The sequence below is a fragment of the Ambystoma mexicanum genome, chromosome 2p (assembly GCF_040938575.1).
Source record: "Ambystoma mexicanum isolate Mex_15411 chromosome 2p, UKY_AmexF1_1, whole genome shotgun sequence".
NCBI lineage: Eukaryota > Metazoa > Chordata > Amphibia > Caudata > Ambystomatidae > Ambystoma > Ambystoma mexicanum.
The window spans coordinates 764,076,318-764,103,884 of NC_090923.1; the positions used below are offsets into that span (position 1 = coordinate 764,076,318).

The following is a 27,567-nucleotide window of genomic DNA, read 5'->3' on the forward strand; positions in this document are numbered from 1 at the left end:
ACCCACCCACAAATCCCCAACTTCACCTGATGTTTTCTTTCCCACTCCCGAACTCTAGCCTGATGTGATTGCTATTGATATTTATATAGCGCCTACGGACAGGCCATCTAAGCGGTAAGGTACAAGACAATCAGTGCTCCCATAGGAGTGACTGCCTAAACAGAAGGGTTTTGAGTCTCTTTCTGCAGTCAAGAACATTATTAGACTCTGTGTGGTCGTGGGGGGTGGGTGGAGGGGTTCATTCCAAAGGTTGGCATCCATATTCCTCCTGCAAACAGCATTTTGAGTTCTTTCATTGTGGCTTCTCCCGGTAATATCAGAGGAACCATTAGCACTGAGCAACAAAGAAAAAGCAAGCCTCTCTGCTGCAAGGTACAAAGGCCGACAAATATGAAGGTTTTCAGGAACAGGGGACACCCCATGTCTCTGTCAAAATATTTTTTAAACTACTGGATGTATTTACCACAAACCAGTTAAGGAAATTAAGTCAATGCTTTGTGCACACATTCTTTTCACATTGGCTCCAAATCTGCCCAGCGGTTTTTGTGCTACAGCTGTTCAAATACTGCACTTGTTCTCTATCAGTAAATGCATGAGGGTAGGCTAAAAACTGTGTTTTTATGTTTTCTTAATAACTTATTAATTTTTTAACAAATTGTTCCCAGCATTTCCAGATTGGGACAGCCCTTGAAAAACATTTGGTTTAGAAAATGTAATCTATACCCATGCAGAAAGTCAAACGTTATTAGCCACTCTCAGCCTTCCAGCTGCAAAGCACCAAGACCGATTTAAAGGTTTTAAGGCACAGGGGCACCCCGATCTGTACTGAATATTTTAAAAATATGGGATGGATTTACCCCAAACCTGTCAAGGAAATTAAGTCAACACTTTCTGTCCGAATTGCTTCTTATTGGGTCCAAATCTGGGAAGCGGTTTTCACACTACGGCTGTTCAAGCACAGCACTTTTTCTGTATGGTTTTGATCTCTTAATAACCTTTTCATTTTTAACATATTGTTCCCAAAAGTTCAATTTTGGGGAGGCCCTTGACAAACGTTTGGTTTTGAAAATGTCATCCAAATATATCCAGCAAGTTAAAGGTTATTAGCAATAGAATTTTGGATAAAAATGGCCGCTTTTTCATTTTTGAAAAGCCTCAGACTTGCTGATGCAGTCTGGGACACATGCATAGCTATCATTTTGAGAAAAGAAGGCACCCCCCTTCTCTGTCAAATATTTTAACAGCTATTACACAGAATAACCCCAGGCCCCTCCCAGAAATTGTATCAATGCTTTGTGCCCAAGTTGTTTCATACCTGGTCCAATTTCGACCAACGGTTTTTATTGTGCGCTGTGCAGCAATTTGACTTTTGCTCTATCGGAAAATGAATGGGAGTAGGCAGAAAACAGTGTTTTGTTTGCTTTCTAAATAACATTTTCATTTTTTAATGAATCGTTTCCAGAATTTCCAGTTTAGGGGAGAGGAGGTGACACATGACAACCCTTGTGTTTGCTAAATATCAGCCACGACCTTCATATTTGGTTTTCTTATGAAAATATAATACTATTTGCTAGGGTTTCCTATGAAATATAATACTTATCTTGACTATAGTGTGGCGACCACCACACTATAATGCAGTTCTTCTGATGGTTCAATAAAAGCAGCCCGCAACCCCAAAATAAATATGAACAGAAATCCTTGGCTGTCTTAACGAGGTTGTAATCGTAAGAGGTGGGGATAACTGCGGTTAGCTTTTTTCTGTACAGCACTCATGTAACCAGACCAATGACAGAAAAGCCAAAAGATATCAACTCAAGAATCATTGTGGGTACATGCACAAGTATTAGAGGTGTGTCATTGTTTGATCCTCTCTTTTACTTTCGAAGTAAACAATTTCTAATACTTTGGAACAACCAGTAGATGGCAGAACATACATAGCATATGAATCTCAACAGTCACAGATGTAGAAATATATGTACTAATGTAGTCTGTTTATATTGTGTAGTTCATGGTCTATGGGGAAAGGTGTGTGCTCTTTGCCCTAATGCATCTGACTGCCTAGTGCATTCTGCCAGTCACACAATATAGAGAAATGGAGGCATCAGAGCCAGATTACAGAAACTTTGCACTAGGGCAAAGGAAATGTATCATTTTTGCAATAGGGCAATTTTTGGTCTGTTGCTAATACCGTGCAAAACTGCACTTGTCGTGGTGCAAGGGTTTACGAATATGTCCCAGTCTTCTTAGAAATAGCGCAAACTTTGCTAATACGGTGCAACATTTCCATAATCTGGCCCCTGGTAGAAAAGCAATGTGCTGCCTCTGATCAGCACAAAAAGGCAAACTCACCGTGCTGTTGCAGGGGACTATTTTCATCTGAAAAATAAATGCAAAAAAAAACCAAGTTAAAGAAATATTGCTCACAATTAAAACAAAATGTGTTGCATCTTCGACGACCTCCACTCTGCACAACACTTTAGCTGGCAATCATAAATGTAAAACCTTTTTCTGTAGCCACTAACTGACCATTAACTATCACCAAGGGTTTGCTGCGCTTGCTGGAAATTGTCCATGCAGTATCTGCCCACCCAGCCGAAACAATTGTCATGTCAATGGTGAATGTTGGTACATTGGTGGAAAGTGGGGGTGCAGCCCAAGTTCATTTTTACCATCGCTCATCATAGAGACAGAGATTGCCTGGCTCCAGGGTCCGTCCCCCGCTATCGTATATGGTGCCACCCGCACCGAAAGGTTCCTGACTGGCAGATTCACATCCAGGGTCATCTCGTTGTTCAAACCAGCGTCCACCAGCACCTGCAAAACAGGTTCTTAATGTTAGGAAGGACTTCAGAGGTTCAGAGGGCAGATAGAGGGCGACTTCCTTAGACCTTTGTCACATGGCATCCTGTCTCTTCTTGACCTGCCGGCGCCCATTGCAGGTAAATTAATTAGATGCAAGCATTACAGTAGCAGTATGTGCGATGCTACAGCATGTAGCACTGCATTTTCAGATGCACTGCAGTCACCAACCAGAGCAGCGAGGAACCTTCTTCTCTGTGTAAAGAACAGTGAGCTAAAGACTTGGTTGAGACTCTCCCAGGGGCCATCCACCCAAGAACAAGTCAATGGGCTGTGTTCGTGCTGGTAGAGAGACTCCCAGACCCCCTCTTTTTTGCATACCAAGTAACTTTGGGTCTCACCCTAAGTTACCATGGGAATCCAGACGTGGGCCCCTTGCTCACTGCTCTTAGAGAGGCACAGTTCCACCTCACTGATGATGCCCAACTAGGCTGAAACACGTGTATGGGGTTGCTGTGGTACTCTTGTTCAGAGGAGAATTGCTTAGCATTTTGGTGCTGGACCCGCCCTGGGCAGGACAAAAACTGATATGCAGGGAAATGTCTTCTCTGTGAAAACAACAGTGAGCTAAAGACTTGGTTGAGACTCTCCCAGGGGCCATCCACCCAAGAACAAGTCAGTGGGCTGTGTTCGTGCTGGTAGAGAGACTCCCAGACCGTCCTCTGTTTTGCAGAGCAGCAATTCAGTTGCAGTGCCCAAAGCACACTTGCCCTACTCCTGGGATTGGCAGTGTCGGCTAATGGACTAATTGCCTCATCTATTTATGAAAGGTCATTGTGGCTCCCAACCTCACGGTAGAAATGGGGCCATTGATTTCCAATGTGGACTCCGGACCACATACCCACAAGCCCGACACATTAAAAGGACACTTCACCTTGCGTGCTACACAGTGTGCCGGGTGGCGGTTTAGAGACTGCAATTAGTGCCAGTTCAGGGGCCGGTACAGGTAAGTGCTGAGGGTAGTGGGGCAGTGAGGCATGCAGCGGGAAAGGTGCTTGTCCATTGGGAATGGGAAACCTCCATTCATGTTACGCAGCTGTGGACTTTGGTCACTCTTGGCCCGTGCTCCATCTCATCCCAGAATAGTGACAGTCCCTATTTACCCCAGGCCGTCATAACCCCACCCCACCTACGACTAGATACAATGGCAACAGACTGCTTCCCTTACCTCAGCAGAATCCTCCATCTGATAGGCCAGCCTGTACCCTAGCAGGATCCCATTTAGGCTGCCTTCAGGCTCCTCCCAGCGCACAATGGCATGGCTGCCGTTCCGATAGGCGGTGATGTTCTCAGGTGGTGCAGAGGGGGCTGCCAAAGAGGATAAAAATGGAGATGTCAGTTCAGATGCTCCCGTGATGGAGGGATGAAACCAAAGTCTCAACCAAAACAGGTCAGAAAGTGCAGTACGTGGGAAATAGGGAGTGGGTCCTACGTTTCCATGGCTCTCAACCCAGATTGACTTCACCCTCATTTCTCCATGAAACAATTGCCAGTTTTCTTCTTCATAAAACATTTAATGACTCATCGGACCCGGTACAGTTCATGGACATTTTCAGCATGCAGCAGCACAATGGGTCTTCATCGCAACATGCCGACACAATCAAAGGGAAGTACAACACATCACAGGTACAAAGTCAAGGAATAAACCATGCCAGACTACAAAGGAGTGTCTGCCATCATTCAACTACACCTCCCCTAGTTCTACTGTTGGACGCATTGTCCGAGCAGAAAATCTTCTGATTCCCATGTATAGACTTCCAGTGTGATTGCATTTTGTGGAATGCACTGTAGGCATTCCCCTTTCATTGGATCCGGCTTTCAAGACAACAGTCTCATCTGTCACTGGACAACCAATAGCCCACTGTACAGTCGTGACTTCTGGTCGCCATCAACTTGCTCCAGGCACGTATTGTCCATTTAGACGCGAAAGACCATACTAACATGCACAATTTGTTGGTAAGCACTTATGACAGAAACAGTTTTTGAAGAGGTTGATGGGTGAATTGGTGTCACCTCCACATTTGATCTCCCCGTTCATGGTACATTACAGCAATCCCAGAATCAATGAGAGATCAGACTTGAGCATGAAAAAGAAGCCCACGGAAATGGGAATATTCCCAAGAAGTGTCTACAAGGATCATGGATAACAGTCTGGCTGTCATCCCAGCTACATCAAGAGTCACACCATAGATAAAAGGATCGCAGATGTTTATTGTCATCAGTCCACAAGATCAAAAAGTTGAACCAATACACGGATAGATAGTAGAGGCTTTGGGTTATTCTTGTTTATGACATCTGCTAGAGGCAATTATAATAAAATAGGCAGGCAGAACATATATGCAATCCCTACATGTGAAATCTCTAAATGTCAAACACACACACTTTCTTTTTCGACCAAAAGCTGGCACTTCTGTGCCTATAGAGTTTTCTGTGATTCAGATTACTGAGAAGCGTGAGGCCAATTTGATTCTGCAGTTCAGACATAGAAGGTGTTTCTGGTCCTGGGAGCATTATCATTCTCATTGCAAATATTCTGCAATGTTTTGTGGTTGATGATTACATTTGGAAAGTAGAATTCCTCAATTCGTTTTATTTGTAATTCTATTTATTTGAAATGTAAGCACTTTACTCCAAAGAGCAGTGCAAAGAAAATATATTTTCAGTACAATAAAAATGAACAATATCAATCAACAACATAAAAATTGGGAAGAAAAAAGATGATTTTTAAGAGCAGAATGGAACAGCGAGCAGGGTGTAAGTGAACGAAGAGAAAGAGGAAAGGTGTCCAATGCAAGGCTGCCAGCTAAGAGAAGGAACGAAAAAGAGACAGCACATGAGGGATGAGGAACAGCTAGGAGAAAGAGAGATTGAGAGAGCAAAAACCAAGAATGAGAGTAAAAAGAAATTAAGGAAATGAGATAGACAAGAGCAGGACCATAAAGAGATTTAAAAACCATACAAAGATAAATTTAAGATGAGAGTGGAAGGACAGCCAGCCAAGTGAGAGAAGAGACAGAGAAATAGAATCACGTGGCCGAAGTGAACATAATAGACACGCTGTTGAATGAAAAACAGATTTAAGAGGGGCCAGGCATGAAAGAGGAAGTCCAAAGGGAGTAGAGGAGCTTCTGCATAGACGAGAAAAGATGAAAGAAGAAACCAAGAGTTTAAAAAGGTCTTACCTTACGAATATTAAAGAGATGGAAGTGACACGAACGTTAAAGTAGAGAAATATGGTAGGAAAAGGATAAATCAGAATGGAAGTAGACCCCAAGATTATGAGCCATATTTGAAATAGAAAGTAAGGAAAGAGGAACGGAAATAGAAGCCAGAAAAGCAGGACGAGGAATGGTACAAGCAGGGAAAAAGATAACTTTGTTCTTAGCAGAATTCAAGACCGGAAAAGGTCGACCATCCAGGATTTAGTAGCTAAGAGCCAGGAAATCAAATTATCTTGAAAAGAAGGTGCAGAGGAAGAAAAAGAAAGAAGGAGCAGAGTATCATCAGCATAAAAATGTTGAGATAGCCCAAAGGACAAGATAATAGAAGCAATGGGAGAAGTAAAGAGGGAGAAAAGAAATGGACCAAATACAGAACCTTGGAGAACTCCATGTAAAAGAGACATTGTATCAGAAGAATTCCAAGCCTAAGATACCGAATATGTGTGATTATATCAGTAGGAATGAAACCAAACAGACCCAAAGAAACTGAAGGAGGAAAGAGAGGCCAAAAGCAAAGCATGAGCTACAATGTCAAGACAGCGGATAGATCAAAAGAAAATAGAAGAGAGGAATGTTTAGAGCATCATGCTGATAACAAAGAATCACAAACTGAAAGAAGAGCAGTTTCAGTAGAACGAAATGAAGGAACACCAGACTGAAATTGAGGAATCATAGAATTATCAGAAACAAAAGAAGAGACTTTAGAGTTAACAAGGCACTCAATAAGCTTAGAAATATCAGGAAGAAGAGAAATAAATCTAAAGTTAGAAGGAAGAGCAGAATCCAGAGACAGCTTTTTTAAATGGGGAGGATAGATGTATGCTTGAAAGTAAAAGGAAAAGTCAAAGAAGAAGAGGAATTTTAAAAAAGAGAAGTCAGATAAGAAACCAAGGAAGGATACACCTTTGGGATGAGAGAAGAAGAAAGGAAATCAGATGGGGCCACCATAGGATGGGCACGGGCAAGCAAAGCTTACGTATACGAGATAGAGATCAGAGAAAACGATGATAAGGAGAAGAAGTAAGAGAAGGAGAAGAAGATGGAAAAATGGCCACATGAAGAGAGGCTACTTTAGAGGAAAAGTAAGAAGCAAAATCAGAAGCAGACAAAGTAGAATGAAGAGTGTGGTCAAGGGAGGAAGGCGAAATACGAGATAGCGTTTGAAAAAGGCGTATAGGATGGGAAGATTGAGAATGAAGAAGATCAATATAAAAAGAACGCTGAGCTGAAAGAAGAAACCTTGCCATAAACTGCATGATATGAGGAAAAGGAGAGACAATCTGAGTCCAAGTGAGATTTACGCCAGCAATGCTCAAGACGATGAAGAACACGATGCATTGAGTGAAGCTCTGGCGTAAGCCATGGCTGGGGTGGTTTCCGTGATAGTAGAAAAGAAGAAGCAGGATTTGAAGAGTCAAACAATAAGGAAAGAGAAGAGGAGAAAATAGAGGCCACCTCATCTTCTGAGAGAGTAGCAAAGGAGGAGTGAGACGGATGACCGGAAATACAAGATGAAACAAACACAGCTGTATTAAAGCACGAATATCACATTGAGAATACGTTGAAGAAGAATTAGATCTGGATGAGAGAGACAATGAAGAAGGAAGCATAGCAATGTAGAAGAGATAGTGATCCAAGGAATAGACTAGGAGATCTGAAACAGGGTAAATAGAAAGAGGGGAAGAACACATTGAATCAAGACAAGAACCAGAAATATGAGACGAGGGAGCAGGAATAGAGGAAATGCAGTATGAATCAAGAATTGACATACATGGAAGAGGCATGAGTAGAAGAAAGATGGAGATTAAAATCGCCTAACAAAACAAGTGGGACAGAAGACGATAGAACAGCAGAGAGAAGAGCATCCAAATCGTCACAGAAAATACAAAGTGTACCAGGAGGACGATAAATAAGTAAGAAAGCCAAGGAATGAGGTTTAGAAAAAGTAGTAAAAGAATATTCAAATGAATACAAATATGCATGAGATAAAGAAACAGAAGCAAGCACAAAAGAACGATAAAAATCCCCCACTCCTGTGTCCAGAAGGACAAGGGGTATGCAAAAAGGATGTGGTCGAAGTAGAATAAGATACAGGAAAAGGAGGAAAGCAAAGCCTCAGTAATACATAGCAAATGGAGATTTACATGAAGAAAAGTATCTAAAACAGAATGAGATTCATTGTAAAGAGAATTGCACATTCTAATGGACAAGATTAATTGGAGCTGGGTGGGACATACAACAAAGGTAAAAATGATTAGAATAATTACGTGTAGAAAAGTGGGTGTAGGACCGTTCAAGGAATAAAAAGAAGGAATTGGAAACGTCACGTCGGTTGAATAATTGGAAGGAAAACTGCAATGTGGGAGAAGCAATGACATAACAGGCACTAGGAAGTGAATGAACCGGGAGTGCCTTAAGTGGAGAAGCTGATGAGGACAAAGTCTGCTGGAATGGACTTGACACAGAGGTGATAAATAGAAGCACGGTGGCAAACAGCCAAAGCACAAGAGTAGAAGCGTCCATCATCAGAGAGCGGCCGGCAGTAGCGTCCTGGCTTTGTCAGACTTCACCTTCGTCCAGGGCTTGATTTCATGTAGCTTGGAGTCCAATGGGCGGCCAAGGGGGCATGGCCAGAGTTGGTGGGAGCAGTGATAAGGGTAAGAGCCTAGCCGACCGAAGCGCACACGGAAGCAGATGTAACAACAGGTTAGAGGCTGCTCCTCACAAGGACCAGCAGCTGGTGCCTTCACCCAGCGTCTGAATGGCAGTCAGGTAGCCCGACAGGTCGAGCCCAGGCACCTGAAAGCTTGTGCGCTTAAAGTCCCCTCTGCAGACAGCAGTATCCCGACTTTGCCGGACTTCGGCTGGGCTTTGCCCAAGGCTTAATGTCAAGTAGCCTGTAGGCCGATAGGTGGGCGAAGGGGCTGTGGCCAGAGTCCACAGGAGCAGTTTAATTAAGGAATAAGGCCACAGCATATTACTTCAGTGAATTTATGTTAAAAAACAAAACACTTGCGGGTCCACTTTTTACTCCCTCGCCCCTTCCCTAAGAATTGCTTTTGAGTATATACCCATTGTTAGAAGGTGAGTGAAGGGAAACTAACATTGGATCCTTCCATAACACTGCTCTTATTTGCCAGACTCACATGTGCTCAAGGCAAGGTGATCGGCCTAGCTTCTGATGCAAAAATTTGCCCTGTTCCCACACTGTTGTTGCAACTCTTGCGAGTGTGAACATCTGTTGATGGAGCTCGCTGCAGTGGTGGACATCATTGAACCCCCTTGTAAGATTCATGGATGACGGAAAAGGATTCCCGACAAAGAAAGGTGAAATGCGTGCCTTTGCCTTATAACTATGGCCAGTGTCCGGGACGAAATCATCCCTCGGGAGTAGGGGCCGGTTTCTGGCCATGCCTGGGCCGGTTTGGAAAAAAGAAATTTGAAAAAAGAAAATTGAAAAAAATATATATATTTCTTTTTCAATTTATTTTTTCCAAAAGCCTTCTTTGGTCGATAAATGAGTATCAACACAGGTTGGTTGATATTGTATGCTTATTTGTTCTATAAAAAAGCTTAAGCATAAGTGCTATACAATGACATATTATCATTTGGCCTCGGACGTCTGCTTGGATTCACAGTAATTTAGTGTACTTAGGTACAATGCTATTTGATGACACTTTCTGTTTTGTCAAGGGGTGAAAGGTCGTGTTTCATTGCTTCCCGGGATGTCATTTTGGGGTGGAGTCAAATGACATCACTTCCGGTGATGTTATCAAAGTTCAAGGGTTGTGATGCGAAGGGTGGGCCACTTTTTTGAGGCGAGTGGTGGGCCACATTTATTTGGGTGACCGGGCCTATTTCCTGTCCCAGTCCGACCCTGACTATGGCTGAGTCTGAAGTCATCTTGATGTAGCTTCCAGCTACACCCTTAATCCTTAGAAGTGGAAATGGTCTTCTTCTTGCGTTGGACCTCTGAGTCTGCTCCCAAAGGCTGGATTAGTCCAGTATGTGTGGCTGCCACACATTGAGGAAAGCCCACTGCCAGTAACTTCCATAGGTCTAGTCCCATATATGAATGGAGTCCTGCCTTACCTTTTCAAGCCCTCTAATCCTGTGGCATAGGTGTACCCACTCCGGAATGCACCGTCCACCCCACATCACCATTTTAAGGTATACTTTGCTGAACACCCAGCTTGGCCGTTTTACGGGGCCACTATCCTGTTCTTACATTGAGAGTAATTACTTTGTGGTAATTTACTACAAAGCTATTACTTCGAAATTACATTGAAAATGATGGGTAGTTAGGAGGTTCACAAGGAGGGTAGGGGTTATGGGTAGGGGTAACAATGAAGGGGAAGGGGGAAAGGGGTGAACCCCTCAACAAACAAATAATGACTTTGTAACACAAAGTAATTCATGACATGGAACCGTGGAACCAAGCCTCTGTGCAGCAACTCAGGTGGGAGTGTCTCTAAAACCTGGCTGTTGCCTGAAGCGTGATCTTGAAAGACCCGTCTGCTTTGACTCTGCTCTTGGGCTGGAGGAAAGCTCGCTCCCACCCCTCCCTGGCAATGATTTTAGGTGTCAAATGGCCATTCCACATGGCCCAAATGCAGTCTTAAATCATAAACAGACCATATGGCGAAACCTGCTTTAAGAAAGTGCTGTGTTTCCCACTCGTTACTTATTTAGCCAAATAGCTTCGGGAAGAGAACATCTTTACTTCCAACCATGACCATGATGGGACAGCGTGAACGCCAAGAAACACTGGAAATGCGTCAGCAGCTCAGGCCACGCCCCTCAGCCAACATAAACAGTTTCCTCTCGTGGCCAGAGAAAGGAAAGAGCAGGTGCCAGTCTCGCAGTCCATGGGTGGAGGCTTTCAGCAAAACCTGGAGAGCCTCACGTCCAATGGACGCACAGGGTGGCATCGGCTTTCCACCACCAAAGAACTGTTGCAAGGATGTTGCTGGGTCTGGACACGATCTGAGGCTATGACTGTCGGGACTGGGGCTAGCTAGCCCTTTGGCAGTATCCCCTGTTCTTATATCTGGGGCTACAAATAAAAGACCTGGGGCTATGGCCTCCCCAGCCGCCCCCTAGCGATGCCTCTGACTAGCTGCGAGTATGACACTGGATTTAATCTTTTCATTGTCCTATCAACTAGTCTTAACTGTAGCAGCCATTTTTGAACATCACAAATACATGTATGTTTTTGGAAGGCATATTCTACAAACAGGCACAGAAAACCTCTTCAGAAGTCACACAAAGAACAAATGCACCAATGCAGGCTTTCCAAACTGCAAAGAGGTAAGGAACTAGCAGCAGCAACGCAAGCTTCCATCACACAGGTCATGTCCAGAACAGGCATCATCAGTGACCTCTTCCATCACACAGGACAGGTCCAGAACAGGCAGCAGCAGTGACCTCTTCCATCACACAGGACAGGTCCAGAACAGGCAGCAGCAGTGACCTCTTCCATCGCACACAGATCTGGTCCAGAACAGTCAGCAGCAGTGCAATCATCCATCACACAGTACAGGTCCAGAACAGGCAGCAGCAGTGACCTCTTCCATTGCACACAGATCTGGTCCAGAACAGTCAGAAACAGTGCAATCTTCCATCACACAGTACAGGTCCACAACAGGCAGCACTGACCTCTTCCATCGAAGACAGATCAGGCCCAGAACAGGCAGCAGCGGTGCAATCTTCCATCACACAGGACAAGTAAAGCACAGGCAGCAGCAGTGCAAGCTTCCATCACACAGGACAGGTCCAGAACAGGCAGCAGCAATGCAATCTGCCATCACACAGGACAGGTCCAGAACAGGCAGCAGCAGTGACCTCTTCCATCGCACACAGATCAGGTCCAGAACAGTCAGCAGCAGTGCAATCTTCCATCACACAGTACAGGTCCACAACAGGCAGCAGTGACCTCTTCCATCGCAGACAGATCAGGCCCAGAACAGGCAGCAGCGTGCAATCTTCCATCACACAGGACAAGTAAAGCACAGGCAGCAGCAGTGCAAACTTCCATCACACAGGACAGGTCCAGAACAGCAGCAGCAATGCAATCTGCCATCACACAGGACAGGTCCAGAACAGGCAGCAGCAGTGCAATCTTCCATCACACAGGACAGGTCCAGAACAGGCAGCAGAAGTGCCCTCTTCCACCGCACACAGTTCAGGCCCAGCAAAGGCAGCAGCAGTGCCCTCTTCCATCACACACAGATTAGGTCAAGAACAGGCAGCAGCAGTGCAATTTTTCATCACACAGGACAAGTCCAGCACAGGCAGCGGCAGTGACATCTTCCATTGCACACAGGACAGGCCCAGCACAGGCAGCGGCAGTGACCTCTTCCATCGCACACTGGACAGGCTCAGAACAGGTAGCAGCAGTGACCTCTTTCCTCACACATGACAGGTCCAGCACAGGCAGCAGCAGTGACCTCTTCCATCACACAGGACAGGTCCAGAACAGGCAGCAGCAGTGACCTCTTCCACCATCGCACACAGATCAGGACCAGAACAGGCAGCAGCAGTGACCTCTTCCACCGCTCACTTTGGTGCATTGGTTCAGGAGGCCTAACATCTTTGTAAAATGCCATAACATGTTTTTTTACTGTGGCAAGGCATTTTACAAAGGCGTTAAGGACAAAACAAATATGATGAGTGTTCTTACATATGGGAGGTGGGGAGGGATTTGTGCAGCAAGCATGCTACAGTAAGAAAACATGCCTTTGCATCAAAGACATGTTTTCTTACTGTTGTATTGGCTTTTAGCGAAAAGCCAACACGAGTGTTGTTGCATGGCCATATTAGCCTACATTGGCGCAGCCAGTCTGCCACTTTATTACTGTGGCATGCCATCCATTTATTATCTGGCATTAAGGGCAAAGTCCACATGATGAGTTTTCTTATGTGGACATATAGGCGTACATTGAAGCCAGTCTGCACACATGTTCTTACTGTGCCATGGCATGTTTAAGTGGCATCAAGGGCAAAGCCAAAAGGAGTATGTTTTTACAAGGGGATATTGGCATGTATTGGCCGAACCAGTGTGGACATGCCTTCTTATAGTAGCATTGCTGGCAAAACAAACATTAGTATGTTCTTATTTGAGAATACTGACATATAGTGGTGCAGCCAGCCAGCATGGACATACAGTGGCACAGTCAGCATGAGAATATTGGCATATAGGGGGCAGAATTGTGGTCAAAAGGCACAACGAAATGTTCCCATTCACTGCTGGTGACTTGGCATCTAATGTTTTTTTTTTCATGTCTCACCTTACAAAAAAATTGACAGAAAGTGTCCTGTAAAAGGACACACGTAAATTGTTTAAAACATGTTCGCAGGAGGAGAATACCCCCTCCATCACACCGCAAGCCTTGATTTGTTGGTTCAGGCTCCCTCGCTACACTCGGTCGATCACACATATTCATGGAAAATGTGTACACCCCGCAATTAACAATTCACCAGCAGTCACTGCATCCATACAAAAGGTGTTCCTACCCTCAAACCTAGGTTGATTCCTTCATGCATTTTCACTGACGAGGTATACTCCCCTGTACAGTGAAAAAAGCAAAAGCAATCGAGCACTAAAATGAATGGTAGACATTCTGCTCATATGATCAAAGACATTTCTTGGTGCTGCACATCCGCTTATTGGACATTCCCAGGAATTAACCCTTCGATCCCACATGGAGGAAGCAAGCACTCCTTACCACATTTTACATTGCCCTCATTCAGAAGCATACAAAACTCTGGAGATGAAATCAGAAACAACTGGGCCATTCAATGCATGTGGTATCGCAGCTTGGACCAGAACTTGGTCGGAACACTATAGAAAGCCTGTTCAAGCCCTGGCAAACCAAGAGGCTGGAGCTTCATTAGCTTGGTTCGAACACATAGAGAGTGCTGTTGTGTACCTTCATAGCCATGAATTATGGACAAAACCATCTTTAATAAAAAAAAAAGGAAATAATAAAAACAGAACTCCCCAAGAAAAAGAGGGTACACATAATGCCTGGGACAGCAACCTGATTACAGTCACATAAATATTGGGAATACAACATGTGTATTGGTTATGCAGGCCATCCAGACTCATTGTACTGAAAAGTCAGGCCGGGTACTCCCCCGCTGGCAATTTTTACGTGCCTTTGGAACAGTACGCAGTCTGATAAGTGTCCGTATTGTAAGAACAAAATGGAAACGGAAATCCACTTTCTTCTGATCTGCCCCCCCTTACATTATTCTGAGAAGGAGAAACTTGAGATCATGGTTGTCAACCCATGGAATCTACTCGACCTTAGAGGCCATTGCACATTGCAAAAAAAACTAGAGATCCCTCACATGTATTAGCAGTTGCTTTATACACAAGGCCTGGTTCTAGAGAAAGGCTATTACATAGCAGAAGCCCTGAAAGTTATCAATATCTCAAGACTAAATATAGTCGCCTATCACTATATGCAGGGTCGGATTTGTCCCCTCAGCCTTTCGGCTCGTGGCCGGGCCGAAATCGTCCCTGAGGAGTGGGGGGCAGTTTCTGGAAATGCCTGGGCCGGTTTGGAAGAAAAAAAATAGGAATTATTTTTTTCAAAGATTTTTTTTTCTCCAAAAAGCCTTTCATCCTTCTTAGGTCGATAAATGTGTACCAAAACAGGTTGGGTGATATTGTATGCATATGTGTTCCATAAAAAAGAGCTTAAGCGTAAGTGCTATACAATAACATATTAATATTATCATTTGGCCTTAGACGTCTGCTTGGATTCACAGTAATTTAGTGTGCTTAGGGACAATGCTATTTGATGCCACTTCCTATTTTGTCAAGGGGTGAAAGGTCATGTTTCATCGCTTCCCAGGGAGTCACTTTGGGGTGGGGTCAAATGACCACTTTTGATGATGTCATCAGAGGTCAAGGGTCGTGAGGCGAGGGGTGGGCCACTTTTTTGAGGCAAGGGGTGGGCCATTTTTTTTTGGGTGGGTTGACCGGGCCCATTTCTTGTCCCAGTCCGAGCCTGACTATATGTGTCTGTCTCACCATTTATAAACATTCTCTCGAGTCTATTAGGGCTCAACATTGATGTAGGATCGTTATGATGCTAGCTAAGAATTGGGTATGGATGTTTACAGTTATCTTGACTAGGTTATATTTTGTAAATGCAATGTATAACGAACTGTAAATCTTTTATGGACAAGTGCCGAATAATCTATTTTTGACGATGAATGGCAGCTTGCTTCACTTACTCACAATGTGAAAAGTGCCGCTTTGGGAATGAATACCATTTTGTTTGGCCAATGCAGAGGGTAAATCAATTCTTTGCCCTGCATTTTTAAAGGAAATGCAGAGCCTGAACTTCATCTGAAATATCCTTGACGTTGCAGCTGTGCAGCCTACAGAGCAGTGTAGTGTCACAGAGAGGCGGCCTCGTGCACCACACGGTGTACAGTGAGTTTGAAGATGTTTCAGAGGTTTGGGGTCAGAAGGCATCAACAATGGTTAAGTACAGCCTGTCAAATGCCGTCAGCATGAGCCCAGATGCCATGCAACCATTTCTCAGAGCACACCCACCACCTCCACTCAAGCTATTGCTCGTCACCACTGAATGTGGCAATGGTCCTTGACCCCCCAACCCGGCGGGGCAACCACAGACCCCCTGCACCATTTCCTAAAGACTCACTCATATGGGAGCTTTGAATGTTAGCTCCCCATGTGCAGTGGACATTCAGCACACCTCCCTGGAGATTCATTGCTTGTGCACCTGCTTCCACATTGAGGGCCAGCAGTAGCACAATCCTGCACTTGCGGGAGGACTATGCCTGACTCCTTAATAAACTGCAGCTGTGATGTAAGTTGCTCCTCATGCCATATTACTTACTGGGTCGCACAAGCAGCTTCTTTTGTTTATTTATTTATTTTGCATTTATAAGAGCGCACTTAGCCCAAAGGCGTTTAGTCGCTAATTACGGTTCCATGTCATTTCATCGTGGGATGATATTGTTCGTGTTTTTTTTCTGTGGATATTATAACAAAAACACTCATCGAATTTTATATATTTTTTATTTGTGGGGGGTTCCCTGCCAAACCCCTATCAATTTCAATCTGTTATCTATTCCCGAACACCCACACCCCATATATATATATTTTTCTAACCGCCCCTAAAAATTTAAATGAGTTTGTTCGTTATGATATGATATGATATGTTATTTATAACGTGCTTAGTACCCAGAGGTATCTAAGCGCGGACCCGGGGGATCGAACCTGTGTCGCTCTGTGTCATCTTGCTTCCAAGGCAAGCACGTTGCGCTGAGCTATCCTGCTGAGATCAAATAAAACCTGTGGCAAAAAACCCTGCAAAATTTCATCCCGCAATGAAAGGACGTCGTACCCTAATTACAGGCAGGATAGAAAGTACATATATACAAAGCTGATTCAGAAAAGTGGTGCTTGGTCGAACAGGTGGGTCATTAATTGTTTTCAGAATAGTCTGCAAGAGATTGCCACCCTTATCATAATAAGGACATTAGGGGAAGAGGGGAATGAGAATGCATAGAAACACTGGATAGCACTCCACACACTTTCAATGATGGGGCAACTGGTACAAGGCTTCTTAACAAGGATACCATGAAAAACAGCTCCTGGAATAGTTCAGAACATATTTTCTGACACAGATGGATTGAAGGTGGGATTCTGAAAACAACAGTGCTCCATCTCTTCGAAATTGGACTCATTAGTTAAGAAAGCAACCTTTAAAACTCATTTCACTTACCGCCCTCGTGTGTAGCTAGAGGCACCCAGTTCGTCCAGTGGGAGACCCCCTGGCTGGTCCTGCAGGCCAGGCGGACATTGTAGGTAGTGAATGGCGCCAGGCCATCGATCACGTGACTGAATGGCGGGACGTTGATGTTCTGGTTGTAGATCTTGTGGTGGGGCACGTGGCTGAGGTCAGTGTGTGGGAGCGTAGCCTTGTTCCGGAAGAAGAGAAAAAGAGGATGGAGTCAGGGGTTGGTGGCAGGAGGGAGGAAATAGATTGGGTTCGCGCAGATTTCATTCTTAAAAACATGAGGTTCAAAAAGGTTAACAAATGCAGAAGTTGGATATGCTGAAATACACATATTGTTCTTCTCTTTTTCTATTCGGAAGGGGCACTACTTCTGCTTTCGGGGCCCGGGGAACTCCACCGTAATCAGAATACAAAATGGACGCCACAGGTTTACACAAGCAAAGGCTTGAATGCTCCCAAAAGCCAGAGCCTTGTTTAAGAGTCATCGCTGGACACTACAGCACAATCGCAGCAACTTCACGTCAGACAAACAGGTGCTGTTGCTTTGCTCATTGATACTGTGAAGGAGCCAGGCCCTGTGAACTATACAACACATCCATCACAACTGAACACACCTTGAAAAGAGGGGAATTTGGGCCCCAGGGATAAATGAAATGTACCTTGACAGGGACACACCTGAATTCATAATGGGGATCTGTGCGGTGTGTAGACGATCACGGTGGAATGGGTGGCATATATTTTGTACCACACTTGGCAATGGACGGATTGCCCAATTGTGTTCACTTGCCTCAGCGTTGAAGTGGTTTCAGCCTTTATGACTCAATGGCATTCCAGACATTTTGCCAAAACGCTTTTGGTTTTCCCCAAAAAGTCTGCCAAACTGCTTTGAAATGAAGCAACATATTCTCACCCAACTGACAGGGAGAGCAGGAGGAACCTCACACGGTGCAGCCCCTAAAAGACATGGGAGACCCTCCTTCCAAGACTCCATCTATATGTGGCTCATTAGTTTTCGGAACATTGACTCTTCCCACATTGACGTTCATCATGGGGTATCAAGTTGGCCCTCCTGAGCCCGAACTTGCATAGGTCCGTCTAATACCATATACATGCCAACATGACCCATTGCAATATGGAGGTGAGTATGCAGTCCTGTTTTTTTTTCTTTGCATTGTTGAACATGTATTTTGCCCATTTTACCCGTTAAAAAACTCAGACTACAAGTCCCAGAATGCAAAGAAAAAAAACAGGACTGGATAAGCACCTACAGATTGGAACGGGTCATGTTGGCAAGTATGACACTAGCTTTCTAAAGGGACAGCTAATCCAAGCGGGGAGACTTCTCGTAGAGCAACTTCGTCTGCGGAATAGTTTCCAGGTGGTTAAGCCAAACTAGGGACCAGGATTAGTCCTCTGAAAATGTGTGAGCAAGAGTGAGGAGGACTCTAAAAGCCCACTCTGCCCCGATTAGTCCTTGGAAACGTACTGCAGCTCCTTAAAAGTGTTCATCGAGTCTGATCCTCAGATGAATGTGGAGTTCCTACTCCAAGAAGCCTCATCATCGTCACCTCCTCGAAGACTCTGGTACCAAATGCAATTGTTATTATCCGGGCAAGGCATGCTGCTGTGAGCATAGGTCGTATGTAAACAGAAAGAAACAGATAGGCATTTCCCTGACTTAGAAACATATACAGCAATAGCAAGCCAGGCCCCATTCACTGACCACAGAACGCGTACACCGACTGCAAGCAAGGTGTCTCTCACTGATCAGATAATCATGTACACTGATAGTGGCCCCCCATTCAGTGACCACAGAAGCACACACACACTGACAACAAGCGAGGTGCCTCTCACTGACCACAGAAACATAGACTAATAGTAACAATCGCCCCAAACAGTAACCACAGAACACGTACACTGACTGCAAGTGAGGAGTCTTTTACTGACCAGACAATCATGTACACTGATAGTGACCCCATTCAATGATCACAGAAGCACACACACTTACAACAAGCGAGGTGCCTCTCACTGACCACAGAAACAGATTGATAGTAACAACAGCTCCAAACACTGACCACAGAACACGTACACTGACTGCAAGCGAGGTGTCGCTCACTGAAAAGATAATCATGTCCACTGATAGTGGCCCCCATTCAGTGATCACAGAAGCACATACACCAATAGTTAGTGAGGTATCCCTCAATAACCACAGACACGCATACACTGCCAGCAAGTGAGATGCCTCTTACTGACCACAGAAACGTGATAGGACCCCCCTTTGAATGATCTCAGAAGCACATACAATAACAGCAAGCGAGGTGCCTCTCACTGACCACAAAAACATAGAGTGATAGTAACAAAAGCCCGAAACACTGACCACAGAAGCACATACACTGACTGCAAGTGAGGTGGCTCTCACTGACCATAGAAACATAGACTGATAGTAACAAAAGCCCCAAACACTGGCCGCATGAAGCACATACACTGACAACAAGCGAGGTGGCTCTTACTGACCACAGAAACGTGATAGGGCCCCCGTTTGAATGATCCCAGAAGCACATACAATAACAGCAAGCGAGGTGCCTCTCACTGACCACAAAAACATAGAGTGGTAGCAACAAAAGCCCCAAACACTGACCGTAGACGCACATACACTGACTGCAAGTGAGGTGGCTCTCACTGACCACAGAAACATAGACTGATAGTAACAAAAGCCCCAAACACTGACCGCAGAAGCACATACACTGACAACAAGCGAGGTGGCTCTCACTGACCACAGGAACATAGACTGATAGTAACAAAAGCCCCAAACACTGACCACTGAAGTACATACACTGACTGCAGGTGAGGTGTCTCTCACTGATCAGAGAGTCGTGTACACTGATAGTTACAGCGGCCCGTTTCAGTGACCACAGAAGCCCATATACCAAGAGTTAGTGAGGTATCCCTCAATGACCACAGGCACACGTACACTGCCAGCAAGTGAGGTGCCTCTTACTGACCACAGAAACATGTACACTGATAGCAGGAGGCATATCGTACTGACCGCAAAAAAACATACATCTATAATAACGAAGGCCTCATTTAATGACCACAGGAACAAATACACCCATCGCTTCAGAAGCCACATTTTCTGAGCACAGAAACCCGTACACTGACAGTAAGTGAGGGAGGTGCCTCTCACAAACCACAAACCCATACATAGATGGATCGTTCTGGGGCCACAGAAACAGCGAGGGCCTTTATGATGACAGCAGAAATTACATTTCCATTTCCAACAAAAGAGAAGCATCTCTTACTGATCAGAGAAAGAATATACACTGGCAAGTAGAGACGTTCTGCTTACTGACAAAATATAGCACGGACACAAACAAAAACAACAACGGGCTCGCTAAAGAAACGGACTGGCATAGCCACTGAAAAAGCAGGGCCTGTTTTTAAGAAGATGAAGGCCAACTGTACACATATTCATTATACAGCAGGCGTCTGCAACCTTTGGCTCTCTGGGTTTTTTTGGACTACATCTCCCATCAGCCCTGGCCAGTATAGCCAATCGAGAGGGACGATGGCAGTCGCTGTGCAAAACATCTGCAGATTCGCAGGTTGCACACCCCTGATCCAAAGCCAGGCCCCACTTAAGGAACTCAAATGAACCTGCTTACAACGCTCACAAGAGGTGCATTTTACAGCCCATAGAAAATATATATATATATATGTACACGAGAAACAAGAGAGGTGCCTAACAATAGAGGTAGGGATTAATGCACTGCCAGTGCTTGTCGTTCCCTGGAAACACATTGATTTTGATGGGAATGCATGTTATTGGTTCCATGTGTAGATATAGCCGCAAACATATCGCCACCTAAGAATGGCGCTGTTTCTTTGCAACGATATTAACCCATGGAACCTGGCAGGGACATCCCCACAACCCCTGTATTTTTTTAAAGGGAGTGGGGGACATCTCTCCAACCCCTGCTCACATTTACCCCATAAATTATCCCCACTAATAATATTGCCTATGGCCGTTCCCCAGGGGAGTTGCTAGGTCTGGAAAAGACCCGGGGCTAAGCTGATGTCAGAACTGTTGAGACTGGGGGCTAGCTAGTCTTTTGGCTGTAGCTCCTGAGATTCTATCCGGGGCTACAACCAAAAGATCAGGGGCTATAGCCCCTTTAGCCCCCCCCTAGCAACGCCCCTGCCGTTCCCAACGACCATGTATACGGCAAGATTATTGGTGGGGATAATAATACCTGATACCATGTTATCCTGCAAATGATTAAGCCAGAATTTTAAGTAGTCCTAAATGCCTATTTCTTCCTCTAAACAATGTATTAATAGATGTTATTTCACAGTTTAATTAACCCAGATGTATCGAATTCAGTAGAATGAAGAATGGAGTCAATATCGTCAAAATACGAAATAACGAACGGCAGGCTTGCCCCATATCTAAGGTGAGCATTAACCAGCCAAGCTCGAGACCAGGCAAGATGAGGATAGGAGCTAGAATGAGTTGAGGATATGGAACACCTTCTAACCCTGCTCCTCTCCCTGAGGTGTCTGTGGCAGTCAGCTAACTTTCCTTGGTACACCAATCCCCTCTGGCTGTAAAACACGCCTAAAAGCAGGCTAGCCCACACCGTGAGCTTTATATAACATTGAAGCACTCACACAAAAGGGTTAATCGTGACCAAAAGGTTCCCATATGATGCAAGTGGAATGAACAACATGTGGGCGTGCAGACCACCTGTGGAGTAATTTTGCTGAAAATGTTGGGGGGGACATAACATCTGAAGAAAAGGTGCCCCAGCCAAATTAATGGGGATAAAATGGTGTGCCTTGAAAGTTGGGGGCGAGAAACACTCCTGCCCCCCCTAAAATGACACCCATGGAGACCAGCACACCCCACACAGCTTCCCCAGACCACGCCTCAAACGGCATCCCTGCTCCACGCGGGATCCAGAATGTGTTGTCCTTGTAGCACGAGAGGGGTGCGTGCTGCCGTCTTGTGGACCGGGATCCCACCATCTGGTATTTACAGGTCTCCTGGGCGCTGCTGACCACCTCGAAGGGAAGTAGCCCATGAACCGAACAGAGAGGAAGCACTAAACTGCAACACGTGTGATTTACCTTACCAAGGCTGCCTTCACACTGCACGCGGTATGGGATACAGCGTGAGAGACAACGCGATTCCTGTGGGCCAAATGGGAGGTGTTGGGGTCTCCCATAGCTGCTGGCCCCCCACAGCCCTGGTGGCGGTCCAGCTTCTCCCCAACAGGAGGCACTTAGCAACCGTGGAAATGCTCGCAGCTGCCTCCAGCATGACAGGAGTGTGATTGAGTGGGGTGACATGAGATTCTCTTCTGGGTGGATCTTTTCGGCCTTTAGTATAGTTAGAAAAATGAAAAGCCACATTTTTGAAGCTGGCCGGGCTAACATCAATGGATCGAGCTGCATCCACGGGTAGAGGTTGCTGGAAGGTGAACACCAGCAAAACAGTGAAATCTGCCAGCTGGGGGAGGGGGGGCAATACAATTGGATTAGGTCTCTGGGCACCGCCGTCCTTGCACCAACAAGAGTAACTCTGGTGACCATCATTGCTGGCAAATGGGCCAGTGATCAACACGAGGACAAGATGACGTGTGAATGTCATCATCCTGGTTCCACAGAAGAGTGTGGATAGCACTTCCTAGTCAGACTTTGCCAACAGGTTATCAGGTAAAGAGGGAAGACAATTTCCTTGTGGTTACCTGAATAAGAATATGATTATGCAACAAAGTCACGTGTTACTTATTCCGTGTAGGGCCGTGGACGAGACTATGAGATGGGGGTTTGAACCCCGATTTGTACATAGTGTTGTATATGTTCCGGCTACTGAAGCTCCCTGTAGGGCAACCTCAGTAGGGAGGGGCCCCAGCAACCAGCACCAGGAAAGGCCTCACTTGGTTGGAGAGAGGAGCCTGCCTAAGAGCAGGCCATGGCAATGGGGGCTCCTTCTTCAACTGCTGACCTAAGGGCTAACCAAAGGGACTCAGCATCCCTCGGGCTACCCGATTGCCCCATGGGGATGCCATGAAGGAGGGCACCTATGCATGGAAAGGGACCCAAAGGCCATTTGCCAGGATCACACTGGAAAAGCACGAAGCTTGGCCCTCAACCCCAAAAATAGGATGCACCTGATTTGCCAATCGTCTTAGGCGGCAGCCTCTTATTCGCTAGTGGGTTAACCCAAGGTCGTGCTCGTCAAGTGGAAAGGTCTTCTGAATACTACTCTATGGGGAAGTGAAGAAAAGAATGTTTCATTTGCTCAGTTCCAGGAGACAGTTCACTCAAGACATCCCTGCACGCAGTGGTCTCTCTCCCAATTACTCCAGAGGGGGGACACCATCAATTAAGCATTGGCTCCTGCACTTCAGGAAGGGCCTACATGCCCTGCTCTTCCAGAAACACCTCTCAGCACACTTTGACGTTTGCTAGCCCCTCCTCCCCCTCCCCCACCCCAGCTCTCTATGCATCACTCTTTTTTGGGTAGTGCTACATTGCTTGCTCGCTAGATGTGTGCTGTATGCATCCCATAGCTGCATTCACCCCCAACAAGTACCACATACTAAGTACTCAGCATTTAGCAATAACTGTTCTTGGCTGTTTGCAATAGAAACCTCAAGCCCTTCGGTTTGACATAAACAATGACATGATGTTTGTTCCTTTCGGGGGAACTTAGCCATCGTCTTGCTGCTGTGCCGGGACAGCATAGAACTATTAAATGGATCAACAAATAACTCCATTTGTTTCCCTTCTACTCTGTTTATTTCTTATATGGTGGCATCTCAAATTCTGCAATGCCCTTCTCCTCCCCGTTTCCATGACTCCCATCCACTGCATCACTTCCCTGGGAGCAGAGCCCAATCACTCGGGATTCCTGGGTCTTTTTTCACATGACTTCATGTGGAATCAAGTTGTTTAGAACTAGCGAGTTGTTTAACCCATCAGCAACCCTTAGATAGCTCACACAAGCTGTATAGGGTTCCTGAAGGATACTCGGGAATGGCAAACTTTGAGAAACTGGGATTAGCAGCTCAGCCTTTGAATCTATGAGTGTGTGACCATTTATAGGGACAAGAGCAATGTTTTATTCTTAACAACTGGCAATTTATGAAGTCTACTTAAGAGGAAAGTCTTGAGGAGACTGCGGATTCACCATCCAGGGGCCAGCTTTTTGGAATGCTCTCTCATTGGAAGGATAGAGGACATGCTCATACCCAGAAAAGCTCCAGGAACGTCAAGAAAGCTTTTACGTCCGGGCCACCCGGGCGACCGTCCGGGCCACCCGGGCGACTTTCCGGGGCAGAACATTAGATCGCCTGCCACACCAGCTCGGGGGAGTCTTTCAAGGGTTCCCCGAAGCTGGCATGTTGGGTGAAGGTGTGGCAGGCCCCGATTGTAATGAAATGCGCACTGCTCTCGCGCTGGTGCTCGTTGCGCCAGCAGGAGAGCGGGGTGCTTTTTTGTTTTTACAAATGGGCGTCGATACAAAAACAGAATCATGCTGGTTTGACAGCTGTGCTCTATTGAAGTGATGTACTCCCCGCTCCTGCACGGGAGCAGGGAGTTAAGCACTTAATTAAATAGAGCGCGGCTGCTGATTTTGCGGTGGTGCTCTATTTATATTAATTTAGTTTTTATAATAATAATAATTTGTTTATGTAGCGCTTTACATAGGATATATTTCCATGCATTACTATTATTTTCCAATCAAAATTGGCACTCATTATCGACCTCGGAAGGATAAAAGGCGGAGTTGGCCATACCAGAATTTGAACTTGAGAACTGCAGATCTAACACAGATCACAGCAACAAGCATTTAACCCGCTGAGCCATCTTACCGGCTTTAACAGAGAAACAAAAAAATGTGACGCCCTGCAGGGATCTGGGTAGGGGGGCGTCGGGAGAGATGGTGGGGGTGCCAAATTTTGTTGAGTCAGCATGGGTGCTGCCAAAGCGAAGGCCGGCCCTGAAGGGATTGCTCTTCCTGTGTTCAAATGCCTCTCATCAGATCCACAGCAGGAATCACATTTTTTAGTTTGTGATATGACTTGTGCGTTATAAATACCAAATACGGCAGCCCTCTGTCCAGCAGTGGGAGCAGGGGATGGGGCAATGGAAAGGAGAGGACGAGGGATTAGTGGAAATTGGGATTTCACTGTAATAGTAATAAAGTGAACATGAAATGCAAGGGGATGGTTCTTTTTTGCTCATTTGATCGGGAAAAGCTATTCTGCAGATCTGCTATTCTGGCACTCCCATCAGAATTCAGATCTCGTAAAGGGGAGATAATTCTTGATGGGCAACCATATGTCTCTGTCTAGCTGCACCCTGCTAGGGAATGCCGCCATGTGGTGTGACGTCCTAGGTCTAAAGTCTCATGAGCCTTGAAAGTGCAGCCCAGGCAAAGCTGAGGGCAGAGCATGCCCAGATAAGGGCAGCTTGGATTCATGGCACCAGCAATTGCTCCTCTACCTGAAGGCATTGCAGCACCTGGCTCAACAAAGTATTCCACCTTACTACTGCCTTCCATATGCCCCCTCTCCAGAACAGGAAATGGGCATCAAAGTGCTTTGCTACTTCACCTAAATCTGCTAGACCTTTATAAAATAAACACCAACTCACTTACAAAGGCCCATCTCCCTCTCACTGCCTACATGTCGCCAAACAGGAGCCTCCGCTCAAAATGTCTCACTCCGCCAGCCCCAATACCTCCCAAGCAGAACCTGACAGACACTTACAAACTCGCAGTCAAAGTCAACCATTCACTGGACACCAACTTCCACTCCTGTTGCTCGAACACATTCATTTTAAGAATTCACATTGCTTCCATATGTGAATATCTGCAGTTTTTGATAAATCAGGTCCTGGGATCCAGGAGCACAGTCTTTCCTCCTGTTCTATCATGCTCTAATGCCGTGAAAGCTTTCTTTTGTGTCTATGCCCACTTTCCCAAAATAAACATCGCAAATCCTTGATTCCGTCATCGAGCACACCACATGAACACCACCAACGTGAACATAATCAACTACCTACCAGGAGATTGAAATCAGAAAATGAAAACAACAAGGAAGAGTGGCACACACACATACACTCGCACTCACACTCAAACAGTGCCTGGGACTTGACTTCAGAGAAAGCAGACCATGGTGCAATGGCCAAACCACCCCCCAGGTTTCGGTCTGTGTATAACCTTCCATAAGCAAATGTTTCATAAGACTCAGCAATAGGGACATTGACAGCGGGAAATGCACCATTTACCAAGCAGTGTAGGATGAGGAACAACCGATGCAATAAGCCACGAGTCGGGGCCATGGCCAGGAAATAAGCAATGGATGACTGGTGATTTAACAGCCATGTTATGGCATCCAGATGTTCGAACATCTGCTCGTCCCCCACCCTACGTGATGCAACATGAGGGCCGTGTCAGGAACTCCCTAGATTAGTGCTAATGGGGTAGAAGAGAGTTCTGCCAAGCTGCATTGGGAGGACCAGATTTCTTCCCTGCTGTGTGGGTAGGGTCATTCCAAACCACCCACAGGGCCCATGCACAGAAGATGTCAGCTTGTGAACTGTCTCGCAATTTCAGGGGAACTTAAAGAGCATTCAAGTCAAAACAAATCTCAGCCATGTCGCCACTCACTGCATTTATATTCTGTTCCAGAGCATTCGCCTTCACACCCGACAACCCTGGATGTTTTTAAGTCACTCTTATTTAAAATGACCTGCAATGCAGGACCGCTATTCTCATCCCTCTGGTGGAAGAATTTACTCAAAGGTTTTGACAGCCTTGGTGATCAAGATTTCTAGACCTTACAGCAAGTCAGCCTATTATGTCCCTGATTGCTCTGCTTCACTCCCAAGTCTCCAGAAAGCTCTGCTTGCTTACACTCCCAACAGTTCTGGGCCCTTCCGTGGCCACGCTTCCTTCATTCCTCCAGAGAAGGACGAGAACCATGGTGGAGACGGCAGCCATCACCCACATAAGCCGGAGAGATCATGATCTAGCAAATTAACTCTGATTGTTAACGGTTGGCCCACCTCACTGTGCCACACGCCAGTGAAGCTTAACTAGGATTCTCATTGATCAGCGCTAGTTGTGGAAACCCTGTGTTCCCACAACTAGCAATATGCCCCAAGCCATGGGTAACGGCCCGCTGCCCCGGTTAACCGTGGTGGCAGGCCATTAAGTTACATTGAGAGAATCGTCAAGGTTGCCCGCTCTCACCAATGCTCTTTGTCCTGTCTTTGGAGCCACTGGCAGCTGCCATTATATCAGAAGAAAGAATACCTAGAATAATTTTTTATGGAGTAACGCAGCAGCTCTGGTTATATGCAGACGACCTCCTCTTGGTATTACAGGACTTAACAGTGTCTGTTGCAGCATTGATGGACAAGATTAAGGAGTTTAGCAGGGTTTCTGATTATAAAATAAAATGGCTCAGGTCTGAGGCTTTACAGGGCTCACATTCTTGCAACAGCACAATCCTAACGTGCCTTGGTTTCAGGTGGTGTGCTTTGAAAATTAAATATCTGAGGATCTGGCTGACCAGTGAAATGAGTCAAATGCAGGAGGTTAATCTGAAACTGGCAGTGGAAAAATGTTGGCTGACATACTGTGTTGGGATACTCTCAACCTATCGTTGGGAGGTTTCCTCAAC

General features: G+C 45.6%; 1 protein-coding gene across 2 annotated transcripts in view; it reads right to left on the reverse strand.

Annotated features, from left to right (window-relative positions):
- The window catches only part of AXL (AXL receptor tyrosine kinase), a 357,115-nt gene that overhangs the window by 107,182 nt on the left and 222,366 nt on the right, over nt 1–27,567 (reverse strand). For both annotated transcript variants that reach the window (XM_069644414.1, XM_069644413.1), the window contains exons 7-10: nt 16,853–17,048; nt 4,028–4,167; nt 2,670–2,814; nt 2,350–2,376 (exon numbers count right to left, since the gene is read on the reverse strand). In XM_069644414.1, the coding sequence (XP_069500515.1) occupies nt 2,350–2,376; nt 2,670–2,814; nt 4,028–4,167; nt 16,853–17,048 (508 nt within the window). The remainder of the gene's footprint in view (nt 1–2,349; nt 2,377–2,669; nt 2,815–4,027; nt 4,168–16,852; nt 17,049–27,567) is intronic.